The 22,907-nt window shown below is 47.2% G+C and overlaps 1 protein-coding gene across 1 annotated transcript in view; it reads right to left on the bottom strand.

The window, feature by feature from the left end:
• MOSPD3 (motile sperm domain containing 3) overlaps window positions 1-17,865 on the bottom strand; it is a 54,292-nt gene extending 36,427 nt beyond the window's left edge. The window contains exons 1-4 of the mRNA XM_086946203.1: window positions 17,768-17,865; window positions 4,150-4,468; window positions 2,904-2,979; window positions 735-952 (exon numbers count right to left, since the gene is read on the bottom strand). Of these exons, the coding sequence (XP_086802329.1) occupies window positions 735-952; window positions 2,904-2,979; window positions 4,150-4,396 (541 nt within the window). The 5' untranslated portion in view covers window positions 4,397-4,468; window positions 17,768-17,865. The remainder of the gene's footprint in view (window positions 1-734; window positions 953-2,903; window positions 2,980-4,149; window positions 4,469-17,767) is intronic.
• Window positions 17,866-22,907: the final 5,042 nt, after the last annotated feature.

Raw genomic sequence — 22,907 nt, 5'->3', positions numbered from 1 at the left:
CTCCTCAGCCTGCTTACACACGCTCTGCATGCTCCACAAGATTTTCAAGTGGCTTCCCATCAACACCAGGAAGAGGGAAATGCAGGCCCTCATAACCAGCCAACTAGACTATGGCAACACACTCTATGCAGGGACCACCTACAACCTCATGCACAGACTTCAATCGAACACAGCGGCCAGACTGATCCTCAGACTGCCCAAGAGAACCCACATCACCCAGCACCTGAAGGACCTCCACCGGCTTACATTTCTGAAGTGATGCCACTTCAAGCTCCTGACCCATGCCAACAAAGCCCTCTACGACCAAGGACCCACCAACATGAACCACTGCCTACACTTGCACCGATCACCCAGGAAACTCTGCTCTGCACACCTTGCCCTAGCAGAGATCCCCCGCATTTGCCGCACCAGAGGAAGATCTTGCTCCCACCTAGCAACCAAAATCCTGGAACACCCTCCCGCTCTACACGGCACCCTCACTCACCAACCTCAGCGCCTGTATACTTCACACACATTCAGTACCATGTATGGGTGCAGGCAGTGCTGTTCCCACACTCCGCTCCCTGACTAGCTGCCAACTCTGCTTATCACACCCCCAGTTGTCTGAATGACTGTAGGCTGTACGCATCATGCATTGTGCTCGCTGGTTGGCTGCCGGCTATGCTTCTCACACATTCAGCAGCGTGTATCGGTGCCGGCAGCGCTGCTCCCACACTCCCACTGGCTTTACTTACTTTGCTGCACAGGGAGAATGTGCGGTGGATGCCATGGTATACTGTCTCTTAGATGCCTTCCCTGAACGGTGGGACTCTGCTCCCTCTTTGTCGGGTAAAGAACTGCGATGATCTCCTTCCGGCCCACGTTCCTTCGACTTCCTTCTTCAGATACTTCTATTCGAAACTTGTCCGGAGTGCCATAGTAGCGGGCACTAATGTCCTTGTGCCGCACAACACTGTGGGAGACAAGAGAGGTAGTCTGTTCAGTCAGTGTTAACATATTGCACACTTTGTGCATCTCCAAGCCTACAATGAATGTATCTAATGCACATACAGACATCAACAGCTAGTTAATCTCGGACAGATTATCTCCGGAGCCACCACAACGCCCCAAATTAAGTCCTCCGCTATATACGCCTAGAGGTGAACAGAATCGGCTCCCCACAGGATATTTTTAGTAAGGATATGTTAACCTTATCTGGGGACACTGGAACACTGAATTTCTCAATATAACATAAAACCAGTGTATTCCTTTACCAATTCTCAAGAGGGTCATTGTAAACATATTGATCATTACAATAGTTGTCTTCTCCTGGAACGTGGCCTGTGTATTTGCCAATGGCTGAAACTTTTGCAAACATTCCCGCAGTCCTATTTGGGTTTGAATGAGACACCCTAACAGTGGAGGCTATGCCCAGATGTGGGTCTCGTGCTCACTGTGCCACAGGATCCAAGCTACTGATCAGAGAGGAGGCTCAACAGGGCTGAAAGTGTCTGGTGTGACTTGTTCCCTTTCAGGGGGGACCTGGCTAGGCAGTTCAGGCTGGACTCTTCATTTTGGGGCAGAACCAACTGGAATGTCTTGCCCTGGAGTGTCACGAGTGAAGAATGATTCACTAAAATGCAGCCCATGGGACTGTCCGTCCCGGAGACTTTGGCAAGCACTTTACCCATAACTTTTATGTTTCAGTGTTACTACCCATGTAGAACTTCAGCACTTTGGTTGTGGAATTTCTAAGCTATCTACAAAGTGAAAATCTCGGTTTGTTCACCAATGGGTGAGATGCCTTTTAAATTCACCCACAGGTCTTTTGGGGAAATCTTCGCTTTTGTTTCCAGGGCTCATTTCCACCGTTTCCCTCACATTATTATTTTTGGGACTGTGTAAAGCGATCCTTTATCCTCAATATTTCAAGTGGGAAAGCCTTATGGACACGTGCCCCAAAAAGGAGGCGGCGAGAGTTAGAGGGGATTAAAATCACCAACGTACTAACCTGGTATAAGTTTCTGCACACTTCAAATAGTGGTTGTAGTCCATAGAAATGATCATTTTAGAGTTTGCACCAGGAACTTGATAAGCCTGCCTTTAGCAGCAATATTGAACATGTTAATTACTGACGATAGTAAGAGCAGACTTATTAAAAATATTCAAACATAAAACACCAATTAATATGAACGCTGTTCACCCCCGCGCTGATGAAGCGCTTTCAAATAATTTGGTCTCATTTATAAAAATGAATTGGTAGATCCGTCTGCAAGAGCGAACACAAAGAAATCGAGGAGGCAAAACAACTATATGGAGACCCAGTGGATAAACTTATATGAGATTGTCAAACATTGATTTTGATTTGATTTTACATTTTGTAAAGTGCTGTGTATGCCCATAGGCGTCTTGGTGCTGCCATCTGCATGAAGGTTGAGACTGCCTGTAGTCTAAATCTACATAGGAAGAGTAAATAATCATGTTTTGAGTATTGTATTACATAATCTGTGTGATTGGTAGGAAAGTGAGTCAAATTAACCTGTACAAACTGATTACCATGGGGAAATGTTATTTCCTTTACTGTTTAGTAGTGCCCTGTTCCCTTTGGCAGTGGGGCCACCTCTCTAGTTGTAATCACACGCGGGTTACAGCCAATGTCAGAACGTGAGGGTCACAGGCAGTATAAGAACTGGAGGCTCACAGGAAATAAGAAATGGAGGTCACAGGCAAGACAAGAACAGGAGCATCACGGGAAATGACAAGAAATTAAGTGCACAGGCAAGATAAGAACAGGAGCATCACAGGAAATGACAAGAAATGGAGGTCAGAGGCAAGGACAGAACATGCAGGGTCACAAGTCACTTCCTCGCAAAGTTATGTCAGACTGCAGCTGTCCCCTAATGCTCGAATGAGTACAGACTTACATATCTATGCACGACTGAGGCTTCACATGGCCCTCTGCATCCACCACGGTGTATCTGGAAGGAGCTGTGGAAAGGACTGAGAGAAGAATAAGGTCTTAGGTTAGACAATGCCTTTGGTGGACCCACAATTATTTCTAGAATAAGCACTCTGAGCCGAGAAAATGTGTTCACAAAGCTTGGTACTCCCTTACAAATGGGGGTGATACAATTACTGGCCCGCGCTGTGCACTTTAGTTGTAACCGCTTTTGAGATTGTTGAAAATAATGGACATGGATGCAAATGGAAACCCTGGGAGTGCGAAAGCCATCTCCGCAGCCCTTGGTGATGAAGTTACAAAATGCTGTGTATTTGATGCAGGTCATCACGGCTTGGTGCATGAGTCAATTGTTACCCAACAATAATGGTTAGAAGACCAAATAAAATATTGTGCCATATTTTTTGAGCAGTGCCTGTGTAACTTTTTTTTTAAATTAAGAGAAGCTAACAAGAATGGTCATCCTAGGACATCACTACAAGTAATTGTTGGGATGTGGGCCATTTATCAGACACACCAGCAAACAAAGACTTTTGATTGGTCAGTACACCCTCTAAAAGCAGCCAGCCTGGAACATTCTGAAGCTCGTGCTGTGCCAGCAGCCAGGCAGGCCTACATCTATGCAGCAGAGGAGCAGACATAGAGCTTGTACATCTATTTTTACAGGGTCTACATCAGTGTGGCTTGGAGCAGGGAGGGGGTAACATAAGGAGAAAAAGGAAAGAAACTTAACATGAGGGTAACACAGCAATGGTTGTGGAGCAGGACATTTCCACCTCAGCCCTCGCTAATTCCAACCAGCAGAGCAGAGAACAGGATGCCCGAGGCTGATATGTTGCTAGCATTCTCAGTCGGAAATCTACACTGGCCTAGGTGTCAGCAACCCTCCGTCACTGGGATCTCTTTCCATCAATGCAGAATTCTTGCTGCTGGCTAGGGCCAAGCAACAGGCATCCCAAATAAACCAATCTGAGTATGAATTTCAGTACACAAACCCACAAACACATAGGCACGCCTGCAGTCCTGGGAGGATCCCTGTCACTGCACAGAGGTTAGCTAGAAGGTGAAAGAAATGCTAACAGGATTAGCCTGTGATCACTCTTTAAGAAGTTATGCTTTGCTAACAGAAAAACAATCACACAACCTAAAAGAAGTTTACCCCAAGTACAAAACATCTTTTTTTAGGAGCACAGCAGTTGCTAGCTCTATACCTTTGAACTTCAGCACTGACACAAAGGGGTTGTAGAGGGTGAGCACTTGCTTGTGGCTGCTCTGGTCATCAGCGAAGAAGGCAAGTTCCGCAGGAAACACAAACACTGGGATCACCCCGACGGTGGACGGGAGAGGGGTCTGTGAACCCAAGAGTCCACCGGGATCGGCTCGCCTCCTCCGCCGCTCTTCTTCTTCTCTTTCCAGGTGGTGCTCATTGCCCAGGGTCTGGAGAACCCCACGGCGCATCTGGTTCTACTCAGTGGGAGCATCTGCAATCATTGGTCCCATGGGCTCAGGAAAGGAGTCAATTGAACCATCCTAACAGAGGAACAAAACCAAAGAACATTCAGTAAAAGGCACTGTCCATCTTTTCACTGCATACGTGAACCTGGGAGTGTTTAGTGCTATCACTCAAATCAGGTGCAATGAGTGAATATCTTCACCCTGTGTATCTGGGCAAGGCTGAGCAGGAATAGCTAAAGCACTGAATGTTATCTGCTTGATCTGCTTGTAAGGCATGACTGATTGAACTTTACAACCCCTACACCCACACTTCAAAAAGACAACTCAGGAACTCTTGGTGCCCGGCACCCTCAGTTCTATTTTGGAAATGGAAGCCAGAGGATGCTCAATCAAAACACTATGATGGTCAAAGGGAAAATGAATATTTGGCATGAGAGATGAAGAGGGAGGAGGAGAATGTTTGGACTCCAACACAAGGGCTAACGACAGAGGATGGTTTGACACAGAGGGCCATAATCAAGGCTGTATTTATTGGCACGTCTTTCTCGCTTGAGAGCTGAAAATGGATCCATGTGATCCACATGGGAAATATTTATACAAAACTGGAACGAGGTCCTGTTAGATTAGCATCATCACGGTCTGGAGGACGATGGGCCCGATTTCGATGTTGGTGATAAGAATACTCTGGTGCCATGGCAACGGAGTATCCTTCCTGCCAACATAATGGTCTCCCGGTAGATTTAGAAGTCGGCGGACCTTTGATGATCCAAAGTGGAGACTACTTTATCTCGGCCATGGTTAATCCCCTTCAATGGAATAAGGGCCGCCAGAGGCTGATGTCTATGTCTGCCCTCCTAATTTAGATGGAAGGATATACAGGCCAGTTTCACTGCCCGTCACCACCAGGAAAACCCTGGCAGTAAGGGCAATGAAAACTGCTCAATCCTTAATCAAGCATTCCTTTTAATTTTCACAGCGGAAAATAACAATTTGGGATTTTTGGTTTGAAATTAAAAAAGTTTGACATACATCTCTGACATATTGACGGAGCAGGACGTCAAACTTAAAAAGGCATTGACAGGAATTACCGTGATGATTATTCCTGCCAATACTTATTAAATAACTTCCACTTTGCCTGTCATTTCTAAATTTAGCTGGCAGAGTACCCTCAGCCTGGCGTACATCAAGCCCTCCGCCAGGCTGACGAAGAATACTACATCTGCCAAAACTTACATTGGGCTCTAAATGATGTTAATGAAATGCCGCTGACAGCCCCCGAGTGCTAGGCTGTGTTTCTTGTAGTATTCTGCTGGAACAAATACCGAGCCTGTTCTCAAGAGTCAGTGTTCTCGTCTCCTTGTCTGTTTGGACTCTTTAAATCGCTCCTGTTTCACTGTTTCTTAAAGGGTTGAGTGTTTTTCACCTCAGGACCTTAGACTGTCTATCAACAAATACAAGCCTTCCTTCCTGTTTCGGTGATCCTTTGCCGGGGACAACCAGAAAGGATCATTATTTTGAAGGTAGGTCCTTGGAAAGATGATACTGCAGATGCTTCACACCTCAAATGTGGAGTTAACCATACAGAGTTCAAAGGTTCTGAGCTAATCAAAATTAAGAGGTCAGGTTGGTATTCTTGTCTTGCCATCCGATATGGTAGGCAAAGTTAATCTCCAACAGCAAATCAGTACCAAGATGCAACAAATTATGACACAGGGGGGCAGATGTACGACCATGTTATTTTGCGAGTCGCAAATTATTTGCGACTCGCAAAATAGTGTTAGTACATGACCCAGAGGATTTTTGCATGCACAAAAGGGTCGTAAACCCGTTTACACGTGCAATTTTCCATTGTATATCTGGCCCAGGAACAACAAGGAGGTCTTTCCCCATGTCAATCAAAAGGTACTGGACATGCTGAAGCAAACAACAGTCCGAATTCAGCTACACATGTCTCATAAGAAAACAATGTGAAGCCCATCAGTAAAGAAGATCCATGAATAAGAGTTAAATCCAGAGGTTTTGTAGGAAAATGCTTTGACATTTTGTGGAAGCATCTTTCAGGCACAGATGTAATTGGGGAACGCGGTTTCATTAAATTGGTGCAGAAAGATTTGATATACTTTGCATCCTCTTTCTCTGATTCTCAAGCGGTCAGGTAAGTGTAATGTTTCATTGTTTATATACAGTGCGCACCCATCGATTTCATGACTGCGGCTGTGCGGATTTACACCCAGAGGGTCTTCTTTGAGGGGGTCCATGGTGTGCTGTTGGGTTGTAACAACAGATTTGTTGCAAGGGGGGGGGGGGGGGGTTAAGAGGGAGGTCTAGAGAACAACAAAGTATCTTAGCCCTTTACAGTTGACTCTGCAAGGTGCATCACAGTGGGGGTACAGGTCTTCTGCCCTACGTCTCAACCTCGTCAGCTGCCTGGTGTAGTTGATGTTTGTGGTCTAAATTCAGCAAGTGATGGTGATCCTGATGGCACGAGCGCTCGCAGGTAGGTGTGGTACCCACATCTGGCTCACCTCCCCTGGGTATCTTAATGCGAGCTGTGCATGGATCAGACTTTCCATCATCAACAAGAACAAAATAATAAATTCACCATTATTAGTCTAGCACAGGAGGACCAAGAACGAACAACACAATCCTTGCCAAGAGCCGATGACTGTGTTATAGAGGAAACAAATGTGCTTCTTTAAGAATAAAAAGATTTTGTATTTGGTTTTTAGGGGCGTTATAATTAGCCTCACATTTCACTCTTACAAAACCAGAGAAATTCAGCAGTTATAGTTTCCTCAGCTAACTGTAACTTACAGCCCAGCAATCCACTGCTTGCTTATAACCTCCCATATTACATCACTCATGGCGTGGTCAGTGACATCACTGATGACATCCCAAATTACATTACTGATAGCCCCATACATAGCCATAACTGCTGTATTTCTCTGATTTTTGTATGAGTGAAATGAGAAGCCAACTATAATGTCCCTGTAACCTTTGTCTATTTCAGTGAATTTCTTTGTTTTTTAAATATTTTGCTTCCTACCTCAATGTCCCTGAAAGCTTTGTTTTTTTCCAGCAAATTAAAAAAAAATGTTTAAACTTCACAAATCATAACCTGTAAAATTTGAGAATGGGTGTGTGAGTGGCTGTATAGATCCGTGACTGGGTGTATTAGTTACTGTATCTCTCTGTAAGAGTGTTTATGAGTGGCTTTATGCGTCTTTCAGTGACTCTGTGAATGGCGCTATGGGATTGTGAGTGGTGTCAATGACTGAGTGGGTGTGTGAATGGGTGTATAAGTATCTGAGTGGGTGTGTGAGTCTCTTAGTGGGTCTGTGAGTGGACGTTTATGGGTGGGTGCTTCACTGACTGAGTGGGTGTCTGAGTCTCTGACATGGTCTGTGACTGGACACATGAGTCTCTCAGTGGGTCTCTGAGTGGGTGTTAGTGTGCCTGAGTGGGTCTCTGAGTGACTACATCAGAATACCAATGGATCTGTGAGTGAGTGTGCAAGCGTCTGTATGGATCTTTGAGTGAGTGCATGAGAATAAGACTGAGTCTCTGTGCGAGTGCATGAGTGGATCTGTCATTGTAAGCAAACGTTTCATTGGGTCTAGGACAGTGTGGGTGAGTATCTGACTGAGTCTGTGAGTGGGTGTGTGACTCTCTAGGTGCATCTGTGAGAGGTTGCACAGGTCTCCGAGTACATTGGTGAGTGGGTGCATGAGTCTGATTGTGTCAGAGTGGGTGCATGAGTCTGAGAACATCTGTAAGTGGGTGCATGAGCATTACAGTAGATCTCAACGTGGGTGCATGGTTCTCTATGTGGACTGTGTCGGAGAGCTTAAGAGTGTGAATGGGTCTGTTAGTGGGTGTGTGAATCTCTGAATCGGTCTATGAGTTGGTGCCTGAGGGTATTAGTGAGTGGGTACAACAGTGTGCGTGTGGATCTGTGAGTGGATATATGTCTGTGAGTGCGTGGGTCTCTGAGTGGGACTGTCAGTGCGTGAGTCCTATTTGCTGAACTTTTTATGGGCTCTTTAACTTTCCTTAATGAAATCAGTTCTTCTAGTGCCTTGGTAGTTTCTAGACCAATGGCGGAGAAAGTAAAGCCCCTGATGTTCAGAGGAAAGCTTGTCTACTCCTTTGAGCGCTAACTAAAATGGTAAAATAAGCAGGAAAGATCTGTATTTTTAATACTAAATCTGTGCAACCAATGTACCCTCTGTGACCTTCTTTTTTTAAATGATAAACCAGATACTAACTGTAGGAGAGTAGGGTCTGCAATCATATGATCACCCCAGATTTTTGCTTTTTGCTTCACTGGTTTACGACTTCTCTGGCTGTGGGCCTGCTAATCAGACCCACAGCCTTGCTGTTCTCTCACTAAATTGACACGTGTACCTTAGGTGCATTGACCAATTGATACTGGGCCACCTTATCAGACCCTGTAACTCAGGGCATAGGTGTACCCAGGGCCTACCAGGGGCTGCAGCATGTATTATGCCACCCCTGGCTGGCCAACTAAATCTGACACAACTGGCTGCACGACAGCTGGGGCAAAGCGGTGTAATCACCCGTTGCTGTAGATATAGTATACCTATATCTAACCCTAAAATGGACACATGTATTCCTATCAGTCACTCCTATGGCAGGCCTTAACAATCCTGAAGGCAGAGTGCTTGGAATTATGTGAGATGGTGCTCTGGCATGAGCTGAGCCCGTCTGCAGCTTGCGGAACCAAGTCCTAATAGCTGTTCTATGATAACGCGTACCATAGACTCTTAAGTGCATTATAATCCTCGCGGTTATTTGCTATCTTTGGTATCGCTTTATCAAAACGTGTCGAGTAAGGTGTCATACGAATTGGAATACTAACCCCTCGCCAATTCTGGCGACGGGGTTAGCATTCCACCCTTCTAGAGGGATACGACATGTATGTAACTGTGAACCCCGGTTAAAGTTAACTCGAGCCTCAGCATCACAAAATGGATGCTGCCACCACAGACACAAGTCTGACCTCCTGCTGCTGGGAGTCCTTCCAGCGAGGAGAGCTTGGACAAAGGGTTTCCTGTCAGGGGCGGTGCTAGCACAGACCCAGACAGGGTTTTGTGTATCCTAGGTAGGCAGGGCTGAATAGGAAGGTGACTGCAAGTGGCACCCCGGTGCTCACTATGCATCTGCCAGTCTGAACCGGTTCCAGGGGCACACCATCCCCTGAGCTGGGGAAAGTCCGGCATGGGAGAGGGGTGTAACCACCCCCCTTCCTGGTCCCACCCATGGGCAGGACCTAGTCCCGTACCAGCCCCTTTCTTTAGTATAAAGGTGGGAGCGGGGACCCTTCCAAATTAGATCATCTTTGAATCCTGAAACTACTTTCTACGGAAGGAACTCAAGACTTCTTCTCAAGATTTCTCCCTTGCGGCTAAGGAGTAGTCACCCTGCATCTGCGGGCACCAACTAAGAACACTGCGGTTTGCTGCACGTCCTTCCTCAGGAATCCGACCGACCAGCACGACGAGACCCGGCTTCCCTGGCACCTCTGACCTCTACCTTCATCGTCAGCTCAGCTGAGATCCGTGGGTGTGACGAGACCTCGAGGGACCGCCCATTTTCAGAACTGCACGACGCTTATCCAGCACGACCGCCGAGGGATCCTCGAGTGAGTGCTTTGGGGTTTGAGAAGCCCTAACCCTGAGCAGCTCCAGCACCGAAGTCCAGCCCCCCAGCATCCACGAGATCTGCGTGGGGCCCTTCTGCTCTTTGCTGCTCACCGCGTTGTCCGGCTACTTGCCTGCTGGCTTGTAGCCCTCTTGACAACGCACCACGACGACAACACCGCTGGTCTGGTTGCTCCAGACTGGCCCTTGCTCCCCTCCAACAGAGGAGCACCCCGGACCCTACTGGTCCACTCCAGACGCCATTTTAAGTCCACCGCGTGGGCTTGCATTTGCCAAGACTTGTTGCCCCAATCCTGGGTCCAGCGACGTCGACAGCAGATACCTTCGTGGGACAGCTCGCACCTCCATCCTGGTCGCCGACAACGCCTCCTGGTCCAAGAGACTGCAGAGCCCAGCGTCGCCCACTCACCTGGTCGAGGTGACTTCGTCCGGTGCCATCCTGGTGCCCATCTAATCACTGGCTAGTGATTCAGAACTTGGTCCCCTCTGCTTACAGGTATCCTCCATCACCGATCCAGGCTTGGATCCCATCGAACTTCATCACTGGTCGCCTGCCAGCAACTTCTTCTTTCAGGCTCCATAGACTGCAAACAAGGATTCCCGACGTCTTTCCAGACCTATGCAGCCGCAGCCCCTGGGCTAGGTAACCTGAGCATTTCGGTGCTCCAGCATAGCTTAACTATCCAAAGGTCCAGATCCTTTTTCGTTTCAGCTCTACCTAGTCGGATTCGTCCGATAACACTAACTTTACGAAATCTAGCATCCATAGACTTTGTCCCGCATCCCGCGTGAGAGTGCACACTCTGCACCCGATCTCCCTAGGCCTCCTGCTCGTAATCTGAAGGTTCAGTAGTCCAGTCCTAGCGATCCTAAAGCCTATTAGAGTAGTACTTACCTGCTAGTAATTTCGCATTCCACTTTTAGAGTATATGGTTTTTCGTGCCCCTCGGGCATTTGTGTAAATTGTGCGACTTTCAGTATTTCTTTAAGAGCTTTGTATTGTACTTAGCGCCCTGTCCTCATAAAGAGTCCAGGGCTGTTGTGTTATAATAAATATCCTTTTATTTTCATAACAACTTGTGTGGTGTCCTTTCACTTGGTGTTCAAGGGGTATATGTGATGGTATAACAGCTGGCTTAACACGCCCTCTAGAGTTTAGCCTAAAGACTGCTCTTGTCCATGCTACTAGGATAGCTGGTCGAAAGGTTGACTTACAACCAATCATCAATAAGGGTCGTTTGGAATGATACACAGTGATCACTAGAATAGTGAGCACTACATATCAGGCCAACTTCTCACACTAACATTGTTAAAAAGTTAGTTAATTACTTGAATATAATGTCCCTATTGGCTTCATATTTTACAGACATCATAACAGCTGAGCCCCCCTGCAGGGCGACCAAATTGCACCTTTACTGCCTTTTTTAATGTGTTTATTAGATTTGTTGCATACAGTTAAACAACAGCATCAGATATTGCTTCAGACATAATATTGCAGTATCATGTGGTACACACGATATCTCCTTGCTGAACGATGTAGCTGGTGGCACACATGTGCCCTTGGTGAAAACGTCAATAACAAACACAGAAACAACAAGTCCTAATGTAATAGCAAAGCAAACAAGCTCAGGAGTCTGCACCAAGTGTGTGGGGAGTCATGTTGTGTGTGTGAAGGGGGGTGGGCAGTCAGGTGGAGCACCCACAAGGAGTGTGGTCCAGACAAGATGTGTGAATAGGTTACATGGGGCAGAGGGGGTGAGGCGGCCACAACCTATTGTGTCACAGGAAGCAGCAGTTAGCAGTGTATTGAGCGGAGGGGTAGGTGTATGATTTACGTTTTGAGATAGGCTGGCAGATCAAGTTAGTCCTGCAGGTACTTTTTTAGGTCTCGCCTGGCATTAGCAGCGTGATTGCGATGCTCTCACCATGTGCGGGCTTCTTGGAATCAATACGGATTCCGAAGCTTACAGAGGCGGAATTGAGGGCCCGCCCATCTTTTTCATTCGCCGGCGACAAAAACGCAACGGTCATGCATGTAGGTTGTGCCACAAGCCCTGAAGAGTCGTTGTGATTCATTCCCACACGACGAAACACGTGTCGGCTGGCTGGCTGTGGACCCAATTAAACAACCCACGTTAAGAATATATCCGAAAACTGCATCTGTCTACTTTTTGGCCACATATGTTTTATGTGTACCATTACATGACTACCAGTGTTATACCTTGTGTTTGCGTGCGAGAGTATTGCTGTCTCCAAGCAATCAGGTGACCTATTACCCATGGAAGCCCTACCCCAAGCAATCAGGTGACCTACCACCCATGGGAGCCCTACCCCAAGCAATCAGGTGACATATCACCCATGGGAGCCCTACCCCAAGCAATCAGGTGACATATCACCCATGGAAGCCCTACCCCAAGCAATCGGGTGACATATCACCCATGGAAGCCCTACCCCAAGCAATCGGGTGACCTATCACCCATGGAAGCCCTACCCCAAGCAATCAGGTGACCTATCACCCATGGGAGCCCTACCCCAAGCAATCAGGTGACCTATCACCCATGGAAGCCCTACCCAAAGCAATCAGGTGACCTATCACCCATGGAAGCCCTACCCCAGCAATCAGGTGACCTATCACCCATGGAAGCCCTACCCCAGCAATCAGGTGACCTATCACCCATGGAAGCCCTACCCTAAGCAATCAGGTGACCTATCACCCATGGGAGCCCTACCCCAAGCAATAAGGTGGATGCAGCTGCCGGGGTTTTTTGGGGGGAATCTCAGATAAGTAGGGCGCTCTACCTAGTATGTACGTTGAGAGTGTCTCAATGGTTAGGTGAAGGTATGGTGCGTAAGAGTGAACGGGAAGAGCCCTTAACCGTTCAATTGGAAAGTCTGCAAGGACTCTCACAGTACATAAAGACAGCAATACTCTCGCACACAAACACAAGGTATAACACTGGTAGTCATGTAATGGTAAACATAAAACATATGTGGCCAAAAAGTAGACAGATGCAGTTTTTCGGATATATTCTTAACGTGGGTTGTTTAATTGGGTCCACAACCAGCCGACACGTGTTTCGTCGTGTGGGAATGAATCACAACGACTCTTCAGGGCTTGTGGCACAACTTACATGCATGACCGTTGTTCGGAAAACGGCGACCGGGAATTACAGGAGGAGGGATGCCACGTATCTGAAGAAACGCCAAGATTTCAATTGATACCTGCTGTAGGCTTACGGAAGATGGATCCCCTCCCGGAACCGACTTAATACCCACACGTATTAAGCGTCAATTAATAGAGAACCCGCTTACCCTGTGTGCTCGAAATCGACAGACGACCACACTTAGAGTTTTTAAGGAATACTTGACTCTGTAACTGATATACGTACGAATACCATTAAGAACCAATGATTCCTACCTAAAGCAAATCTTTATCCTCCGGACCTACATGCATTTAGGTTGTGCCACAAGCCCTGAAGAGTCGTTGTGATTCATTCCCACACGACGAAACACGTGTCGGCTGTCTGTGGACCCAATTAAACAACCCACGTTAAGAATATATCCGAAAAACTTCATCTGTCTACTTTTTGGCCACATATGTTTTATGTGTACCATTACATGACTACCAGTGTTATACCTTGTGTTTGTGTGCGAGAGTATTGCTGTCTCCAAGCAATCAGGTGACCTATTACCCATGGAAGCCCTACCCCAAGCAATCAGGTGACCTATCACCCATGGGAGCCCTACCCCACGCAATCAGGTGACTTATGATCCGTGGAAGCCCTACCCCAAGCAATCAGGTGACCTACCACCCATGGGAGCCCTACCCCAAGCAACCAGGTGACATATCACCCATGGAAGCCCTACCCCAAGCAATCAGGTGACCTATCACCCATGGAAGCCCTACCCCAGCAATCAGGTGACCTATCACCCATGGAAGCCCTACCCCAGCAATCAGGTGACCTATCACCCATGGAAGCCCTACCCTAAGCAATCAGGTGACCTATCACCCATGGAAGCCCTACCCAAAGCAATCAGGTGACCTATCACCCATGGAAGCCCTACCCCAGCAATCAGGTGACCTATCACCCATGGAAGCCCTACCCCAGCAATCAGGTGACCTATCACCCATGGAAGCCCTACCCTAAGCAATCAGGTGACCTATCACCCATGGGAGCCCTACCCCAAGCAATCAGGTGACCTATCACCCATGGGAGCCCTACCCCAAGCAATAAGGTGGATGCAGCTGCCGGGGTTTTTTGGGGGGAATCTCAGATAAGTAGGGCGCTCTACCTAGTATGTACGTTGAGAGTGTCTCAATGGTTAGGTGAAGGTATGGTGCGTAAGAGTGAACGGGAAGAGCCCTTAACCGTTCAATTGGAAAGTCTGCAAGGACTCTCACAGTACATAAAGACAGCAATACTCTCGCACACAAACACAAGGTATAACACTGGTAGTCATGTAATGGTAAACATAAAACATATGTGGCCAAAAAGTAGACAGATGCAGTTTTTCGGATATATTCTTAACGTGGGTTGTTTAATTGGGTCCACAACCAGCCGACACGTGTTTCGTCGTGTGGGAATGAATCACAACGACTCTTCAGGGCTTGTGGCACAACTTACATGCATGACCGTTGTTCGGAAAACGGCGACCGGGAATTACAGGAGGAGGGATGCCACGTATCTGAAGAAACGCCAAGATTTCAATTGATACCTGCTGTAGGCTTACGGAAGATGGATCCCCTCCCGGAACCGACTTAATACCCACACGTATTAAGCGTCAATTAATAGAGAACCCGCTTACCCTGTGTGCTCGAAATCGACAGACGACCACACTTAGAGTTTTTAAGGAATACTTGACTCTGTAACTGATATACGTACGAATACCATTAAGAACCAATGATTCCTACCTAAAGCAAATCTTTATCCTCCGGACCTACATGCATTTAGGTTGTGCCACAAGCCCTGAAGAGTCGTTGTGATTCATTCCCACACGACGAAACACGTGTCGGCTGTCTGTGGACCCAATTAAACAACCCACGTTAAGAATATATCCGAAAAACTTCATCTGTCTACTTTTTGGCCACATATGTTTTATGTGTACCATTACATGACTACCAGTGTTATACCTTGTGTTTGTGTGCGAGAGTATTGCTGTCTCCAAGCAATCAGGTGACCTATTACCCATGGAAGCCCTACCCCAAGCAATCAGGTGACCTATCACCCATGGGAGCCCTACCCCACGCAATCAGGTGACTTATGATCCGTGGAAGCCCTACCCCAAGCAATCAGGTGACCTACCACCCATGGGAGCCCTACCCCAAGCAACCAGGTGACATATCACCCATGGAAGCCCTACCCCAAGCAATCAGGTGACCTATCACCCATGGAAGCCCTACCCCAGCAATCAGGTGACCTATCACCCATGGAAGCCCTACCCCAGCAATCAGGTGACCTATCACCCATGGAAGCCCTACCCTAAGCAATCAGGTGACCTATCACCCATGGAAGCCCTACCCAAAGCAATCAGGTGACCTATCACCCATGGAAGCCCTACCCCAGCAATCAGGTGACCTATCACCCATGGAAGCCCTACCCCAGCAATCAGGTGACCTATCACCCATGGAAGCCCTACCCTAAGCAATCAGGTGACCTATCACCCATGGGAGCCCTACCCCAAGCAATCAGGTGACCTATCACCCATGGGAGCCCTACCCCAAGCAATAAGGTGGATGCAGCTGCCGGGGTTTTTTGGGGGGAATCTCAGATAAGTAGGGCGCTCTACCTAGTATGTACGTTGAGAGTGTCTCAATGGTTAGGTGAAGGTATGGTGCGTAAGAGTGAACGGGAAGAGCCCTTAACCGTTCAATTGGAAAGTCTGCAAGGACTCTCACAGTACATAAAGACAGCAATACTCTCGCACACAAACACAAGGTATAACACTGGTAGTCATGTAATGGTAAACATAAAACATATGTGGCCAAAAAGTAGACAGATGCAGTTTTTCGGATATATTCTTAACGTGGGTTGTTTAATTGGGTCCACAACCAGCCGACACGTGTTTCGTCGTGTGGGAATGAATCACAACGACTCTTCAGGGCTTGTGGCACAACTTACATGCATGACCGTTGTTCGGAAAACGGCGACCGGGAATTACAGGAGGAGGGATGCCACGTATCTGAAGAAACGCCAAGATTTCAATTGATACCTGCTGTAGGCTTACGGAAGATGGATCCCCTCCCGGAACCGACTTAATACCCACACGTATTAAGCGTCAATTAATAGAGAAACCGCTTACCCTGTTTGCTCGAAATCGACAGACGACCACACTTAGAGTTTTTAAGGAATACTTGACTCTGTAACTGATATACGTACGAATACCATTAAGAACCAATGATTCCTACCTAAAGCAAATCTTTATCCTCCAGACCTACATGCATTTAGGTTGTGCCACAAGCCCTGAAGAGTCGTTGTGATTCATTCCCACACGACGAAACACGTGTCGGCTGTCTGTGGACCCAATTAAACAACCCACGTTAAGAATATATCCGAAAAACTGCATCTGTCTACTTTTTGGCCACATATGTTTTATGTGTACCATTACATGACTACCAGTGTTATACCTTGTGTTTGTGTGCGAGAGTATTGCTGTCTCCAAGCAATCAGGTGACCTATTACCCATGGAAGCCCTACCCCAAGCAATCAGGTGACCTATCACCCATGGGAGCCCTACCCCACGCAATCAGGTGACTTATGATCCGTGGAAGCCCTACCCCAAGCAATCAGGTGACCTACCACCCATGGGAGCCCTACCCCAAGCAACCAGGTGACATATCACCCATGGAAGCCCTACCCCAAGCAATCAGGTGACCTATCACCCATGGAAGCCCTACCCCAAGCAAAAAGGTGACCTATCACCCATGGGAGCCCTACCCCAAGCAATCAGGTGACCTATCACCCATGGAAGCCCTACCCCAAGCAATCAGGTGACTTATGGTCCATTGAAGCCCTACTCCAAGCAATCAGGTGACCTATCACCCATGGAAGCCCTACCCCAAGCAATCAGGTGACTTATGATCCATGGAAGCCCCACCCCAAGCAATCAGGTGACCTATCACCCATGGAAGCCCTACCCCAAGCAATCAGGTGACCTATCACCCATGGAAGCCCTACCCCAAGCAAAAAGGTGACCTATCACCCATGGGAGCCCTACCCCAAGCAATCAGGTGACCTGTCACCCATGGAAGCCCTACCCCAAGCAATCAGGTGACCTATCACCCATGGAAGCCCTACCCCAAGCAATCAGGTGACCAGATGGACTGCTAGCAATCAGGTCTCCTGCATTAAATAGAAGTTCTAATGCTAGTCAAATGTGATTTTGCTTCAAAGGTTGTAGGGGATTGTAAATCTGTTTTGGTGTAAAACCCCCTAACTCATTTGGGTAATAAATGCGCTGTATCAGAAAGTCTTCAGTACTGAGAGGTAGTGTCATCTGTATGACGTAAGGAGGACCGTGACTCATGCCTTACGTCATCAGCACCGAGGTGTGCTGTGATGCCAGCACTCTGCGTGACGTCACTGGCAGTGACGCATAACAATTGCCTACATTGTATTCTGACGCGTCGGTGACGTAGGCACCGGCCTTGCTCGGGCCTAGCAGCCCCTCCCCGCCCCGGCCCGCCCCGTACCTGCTGGCACCTGCCGCCCGGGCTCCGGTCCCTCGGCTCCCACTCTCTGCAGCCGTGCTCCGGGCACAGAAACAGCAACACAACAACCCGTCCCCCGCCCCCGCCCTCCATTGGCTGTCTGTCACTCGCCTCCAGCCAGCCGTTGGCCATCGCTCGCGTCAGTCACCAGCTCCTCGGACACCGGAAGAGCAGCAGCGCCCCCTCCTTCCCGCGCGCCGATTGGCCGACAGCTCAGACCCAGCGATTGGACGGAGCGAAGCACGTGCCTTCACGGCTACAGTTGACGGCAGAAACTTTGTACGGGTGACGTCATGTAACGTGTTTTGATTACTGAGGGTTCTGCGTCATCAGTCACTGTCCTAAAGCAGGAGGAGCCGTTGAGGGGGGCGGCGGGAAGCGAGGGGCCACCCCCGTGACGCCACACACGGAGCTCGGCGGTCACGGAGCGGGCGGGGTTCGGTCCCAGCTGCGGGCCAGACGTGTCAAAGGCTAGGGATTCAGCAGAGTGCCATGTGGCGAGCGTTCACATTAGACCGTGTAATACTTTTTTTTACTAATGTTTTTGTGGTAAATGAAGGCAATTAAGCCGAAATAACAAGACATTTGATTTAGTAACGGCAATGTTTTATTGAACTTTTATTTTATTTTATTTAATGCGTTGTTATATAGCACGAACATTACCCATAGGTGTCAGAGCGCTTTACATAAGAACCAGTTGAGATACATAAGGACTTAGGATCACATACGTTACATAAAAGAAAATTGCAAATCTCAAGTTATAAAGGCACACAGGGAAGAGATATAAACAGAAATAAATTGCAAATATATAATGTTGAACTTGACCCTTCCTGCTGGGTCATCCCTAAACGTTTTGCCTTTTTCCTCCTATATTTCCTCTGACCTGTTTTTGTTGGTTTAATGACTCTGGGCGCTTTACCACTGCTGACCAGTGCTAAGTGCATATGCTCTCCCTGTTGTAAATTGTTACCTTGATTGGATTCCATGTTTGGCTTATTTGGTTTACTGTCAGACCCCAGTAAAGCACACCAGGAGTACCAGGGCTTGTAAATACAAATGCTACTAGTGGGCCTGCAGCACTGGTTGTGCCTCCCACAGAAGCGGCCTAGTAAAATGTATCAAGGTCTGCCATTGCAGAACCTGCGTGCAGTCTGGTACTGTCATGCTGACTGCGCAAGTGCACCTACTTGCCAGTCCCTAAACCTTCCCTTAACTTCATATTAGTCACCCCTATGGTAGGCCCAACGGCAGGGTGCATTGTAAGCATAAGGTAGGACACACCCTGTTGTGTGTGGCATGTCCTAATAGTGAATTACTGCCATTTTAGTTTTTCACTATTGTATTGTATTGGAGCCTGAATACTATGAGTTTACCGACTTAGTTATACCTGATGGTTGTCGGAGGTTCTTGCTAACGCCAGAGCGCCCTCCACCATAAAGACTTAGAAACTCAAGTGGAAGAGATTCTGCCTTTGGTGTGAAACTGCCAAGGTGCACCCTGTTCATTCTTCACCAGAGCAGCTACTGCCTTTTTTCTTACAGCTGGCAAAATTTGGCTCTCTCACTCTACAATTAAGGTTTTCCTTGCTGCAATTTCCAGATTTCGACGACAAAATGGATCACAGTCTCTTTGGTCTTCTAGAATTTTAAAATTATTTCTCAAGTGTTTGTTTAGAATGTTTCCACCAATTAGGCGCCCGCCTCCATCTTGGCATCTGAACATTGTGTTGGCACAAACCATGAAGAGCCGTTTGAGCCCATTTATAGGGCTGATCTTAAATTCATCTCATGGAAAACATCACTTCGTTTGGCTCTTACTTCGGCGAGACGAGTAAGCGACGTACAGGCTTTCACAACTCAACACCTTTTTCTTCAATTTACTAAGGACTCTGTTGTGCTTCGTACAAATCCTGCCTTTATTTCTAAAGTACCATCAGATTTTCACTTACAGGAGCCAGTCATTTTGAAGACTTTCTTCCCTAATCCTCAGTCACCAGCGGAAAAGGCTTTAAATTCTCTGGATGTTAAGAGATGGTTAAAGTTTTAGTTACAAAAGACAGCCTGTATTCCGTAAAGCCGATCAGCTTTTTGTAGCCTATGGAAAAATAAGAAAAGAACATCCAGTGACTAAACAGACTATTGCACATTGGATCTCACGTGCAATTAAATTTTGCCATCAGCAAGCAGGCAAACCTCTACATGCAATGGTTAAAGTGCATTCTACAAGAGCTGTCTCATCCACAGCTCTCTTTGCTGGTGTGCCTATTCAACAAATTTGCAGAGCAGCGACTTGGTCCAGCAGGCACACCTTTACCAGACACTACTGTCTTGAAGCTGCCAGTGATGTTGATAAGCAGTGGGACAAGCGGTACTACGTAATCTCTTTATGTAAGGTGAGCCTTTTTTTTTTCTTCCCACCTTCTTTAACGTTTAAGATTTCTATTTATAAATAGATGTTTATGTATATATATATAAATAGTGTTTCTGAAGTATGTCTTATTGGGTAACGTACATTTCTTATTTCGTACACTGTTTACGATAAATATTTTGGGTGACAGTCTCATTCTTCTGTGATAGCTGCTATCTACTCTGATTCAAGCATGTGAATCTATGAAAGATACCCCAGCACTGGAGAAGAAAGTATGTTACTTACCTGTAAACTGTGGTTCTCCAGTATTGGTATCTTTCATAGATTCACATGCAACCCACCCTTCTCCCCATAAAGGCTCCCCTGTTTTATTGTACGTTTTTACCACACTTGAGCTTGAACATCTGAGAGCCTGGAGCCTCAATGGAGAGGGTTCTAGAGGGTGCTGTTACCTGATTGGCTGGAGTTTGGACTATAGCTAATGACTGGGAAGAGCTATTGAAGTGAATGGTTTTTCTCTATTAACTTTAAAGTTAGAGTGATTACTTATTGCTCTGTTCCTATTTCTTACTGCTCTTTTGCTATTCTATGTACCGTGGGACTCCCAGTTCGACGACGGGGAATGATTCTTTCCATACATCATGGCTAACATCTTGGCCTGTGTCTCAATTAACAAAAAGGTCTATAAGAGGCACACTGGTTGCTCTGCAATCTCGATTCAAGAGCTCTGTGATGACGGCTTCACACATGTCTTTATGAAGGTCGTTCTCTCTGCATGAGGCAGAGAACATCACATATGGCAGACTAGAGTTCCTGAGAGGCATTTAGGGAATTCCTGTGAGTCCTTTTGCGCGTTGACTAATGGTACCAGAGATTCTTCCACCTGGAAGCTGCTGTCTAGGGAACTCTGTTTACCTCTGGAAAGCTGAGCTGTAGGTAGGGAGTCCATGAAACCATGAAATACTTTAGGCCATCTAGAAGAATTGGAGTTGTTGGACCATTAGAACTAGAACTCTTAAAAAGCAGCAGAATTCTGTGCTCTTTTTTCAGGGTGAGAAAAGAGAATTGTTTACCCTCGCGGTGCACACTAACTTTCACAGGTACTAAGTTGTCTAAACCAAAGTTGCTGTGTTGCATTGCACAACCAAGAACCCAGAGGATTTGTCTCCCACCATTGACCTCAGAACTCAAGTAGATCATTTGCGGAGTTCCCCAAGAATCATCCCTCAGCCCCATCATCTTCATCACCTACGTGACCTCCATGGCCTACACCATCATGTCGCACAGGCTCAACACAATTTCCTGCGCCAATGACACCTGGCTCATCCTTTCAATGTCCAAAGATCCCTCCACCACCAGAGTCAACTTCCACAGATGCATGAGGAATACCGCTTATTGGATGAAGGACAATTGTCTCAAACTCAACACGGACAAGACGGAAGCCCTTATCTTTCGGAACAACACCTTGCCCTGGAACAACACATGGTGGCCCATGAAACTCTGCACACCCCCGGCCCCCACAGACCACACCCACAATCTCAGCATCATCCTCGACAGCAAGGTATCTATGGGAAAACATGTAAATGCAGTCTCATCGGCCTGCTTTCTCACCCTTCACATGCTCCACAAGATATTCAGGTGGCTGCCAGTCAACACCAGAAGGACCATCATGCATGCAGGCCCTCGTCACCAGCACACTGGACCAATGAAACACACACTACGTAGGAATCACAGCACACCTCCTGAAGAGACAGCAGAGAATACAAAACTCAGCAGCAAGACTCCTCCTCAACCTCTCTGGAAGGACCCATATCAAACCTCACCTCAAAAAACTACACTGGCTCCCGATCCAGAAGAGGAGCCACTTCAAGATGCTGACCGATGCTTACAAGTCCCTGCACAATGAAGGACCAGCGTACATCAGCAAACACCTGATCCTCCACCGACTGACCAGACGCCTTTAATCTGCCTACCCGTTCCTCGCCAATACCCCCCAGATTCGCTGAACCAACAACGGAGGACGCACCTTCTCGCCCCTGGCGGCCAAGGCTTGGAAAACATTTTGCTTCACTTCAGGACCGCCCCCTCGCTCCATCAATTCAGGACAGAACTCAAGACCTGGCTGTTTGAATGAACAAACCCCCATGCAGCAGCAAATATCTTCATCACCTCGAGACCCTCCTGGGTGATTTGCTGCACTTTCCACATTTTTGATTGATTTATTGATCATAGGATGGAGAAAAACAATGCCATATCTACTACAACAAGGCACCGTTATTCTGTCTTCCAGTAAAGTGCAGCACACATGAAAAGTCTGAAAGAATTGGAGACTTAAAAAAAAAGAAAAACCTTCTGTTGGGCCTGCTTCAAGGAGCTGTACTTTTTAGGAGCAAAACTCTATCTACTATGTTTCTAGATAGGGATTTGCCTCGAAACCCAGGTCTGGTTGCATTGGAACGCCCATGTACCACCATGCAATGCCCCCTTGGTGCAAAGTAGAGCAAAGCAGTAGAGAGCTCTAGTTTGGGTTCGTTTCTGCAACCTTCCAACACTGGAAAGTAAATCCCACCACGACAATTCAAGCCAGATTAGTGCCACGAACAGCTTATTTTTCAGAGGTTTTCCATTTAGGTAGTCTGTGCTCTGTGGTGTGTCTTGAGGGCTTTGAAGAGGCTTTTGTCAGCGCCTAGTGGTTTCCCTCTTTCTCGTGGGAGTTGCTTCTGAGAAATATCTTTGTTTCAGCTGATTAAGATTG

This window comes from Lissotriton vulgaris, chromosome 12 (assembly GCF_964263255.1).
Source record: "Lissotriton vulgaris chromosome 12, aLisVul1.2, whole genome shotgun sequence".
NCBI classification, from domain to species: Eukaryota; Metazoa; Chordata; class Amphibia; order Caudata; family Salamandridae; genus Lissotriton; species Lissotriton vulgaris.
Note: the sequence above shows the minus strand (reverse complement) of the source record. Positions and strands in the feature narration are given on the sequence as shown.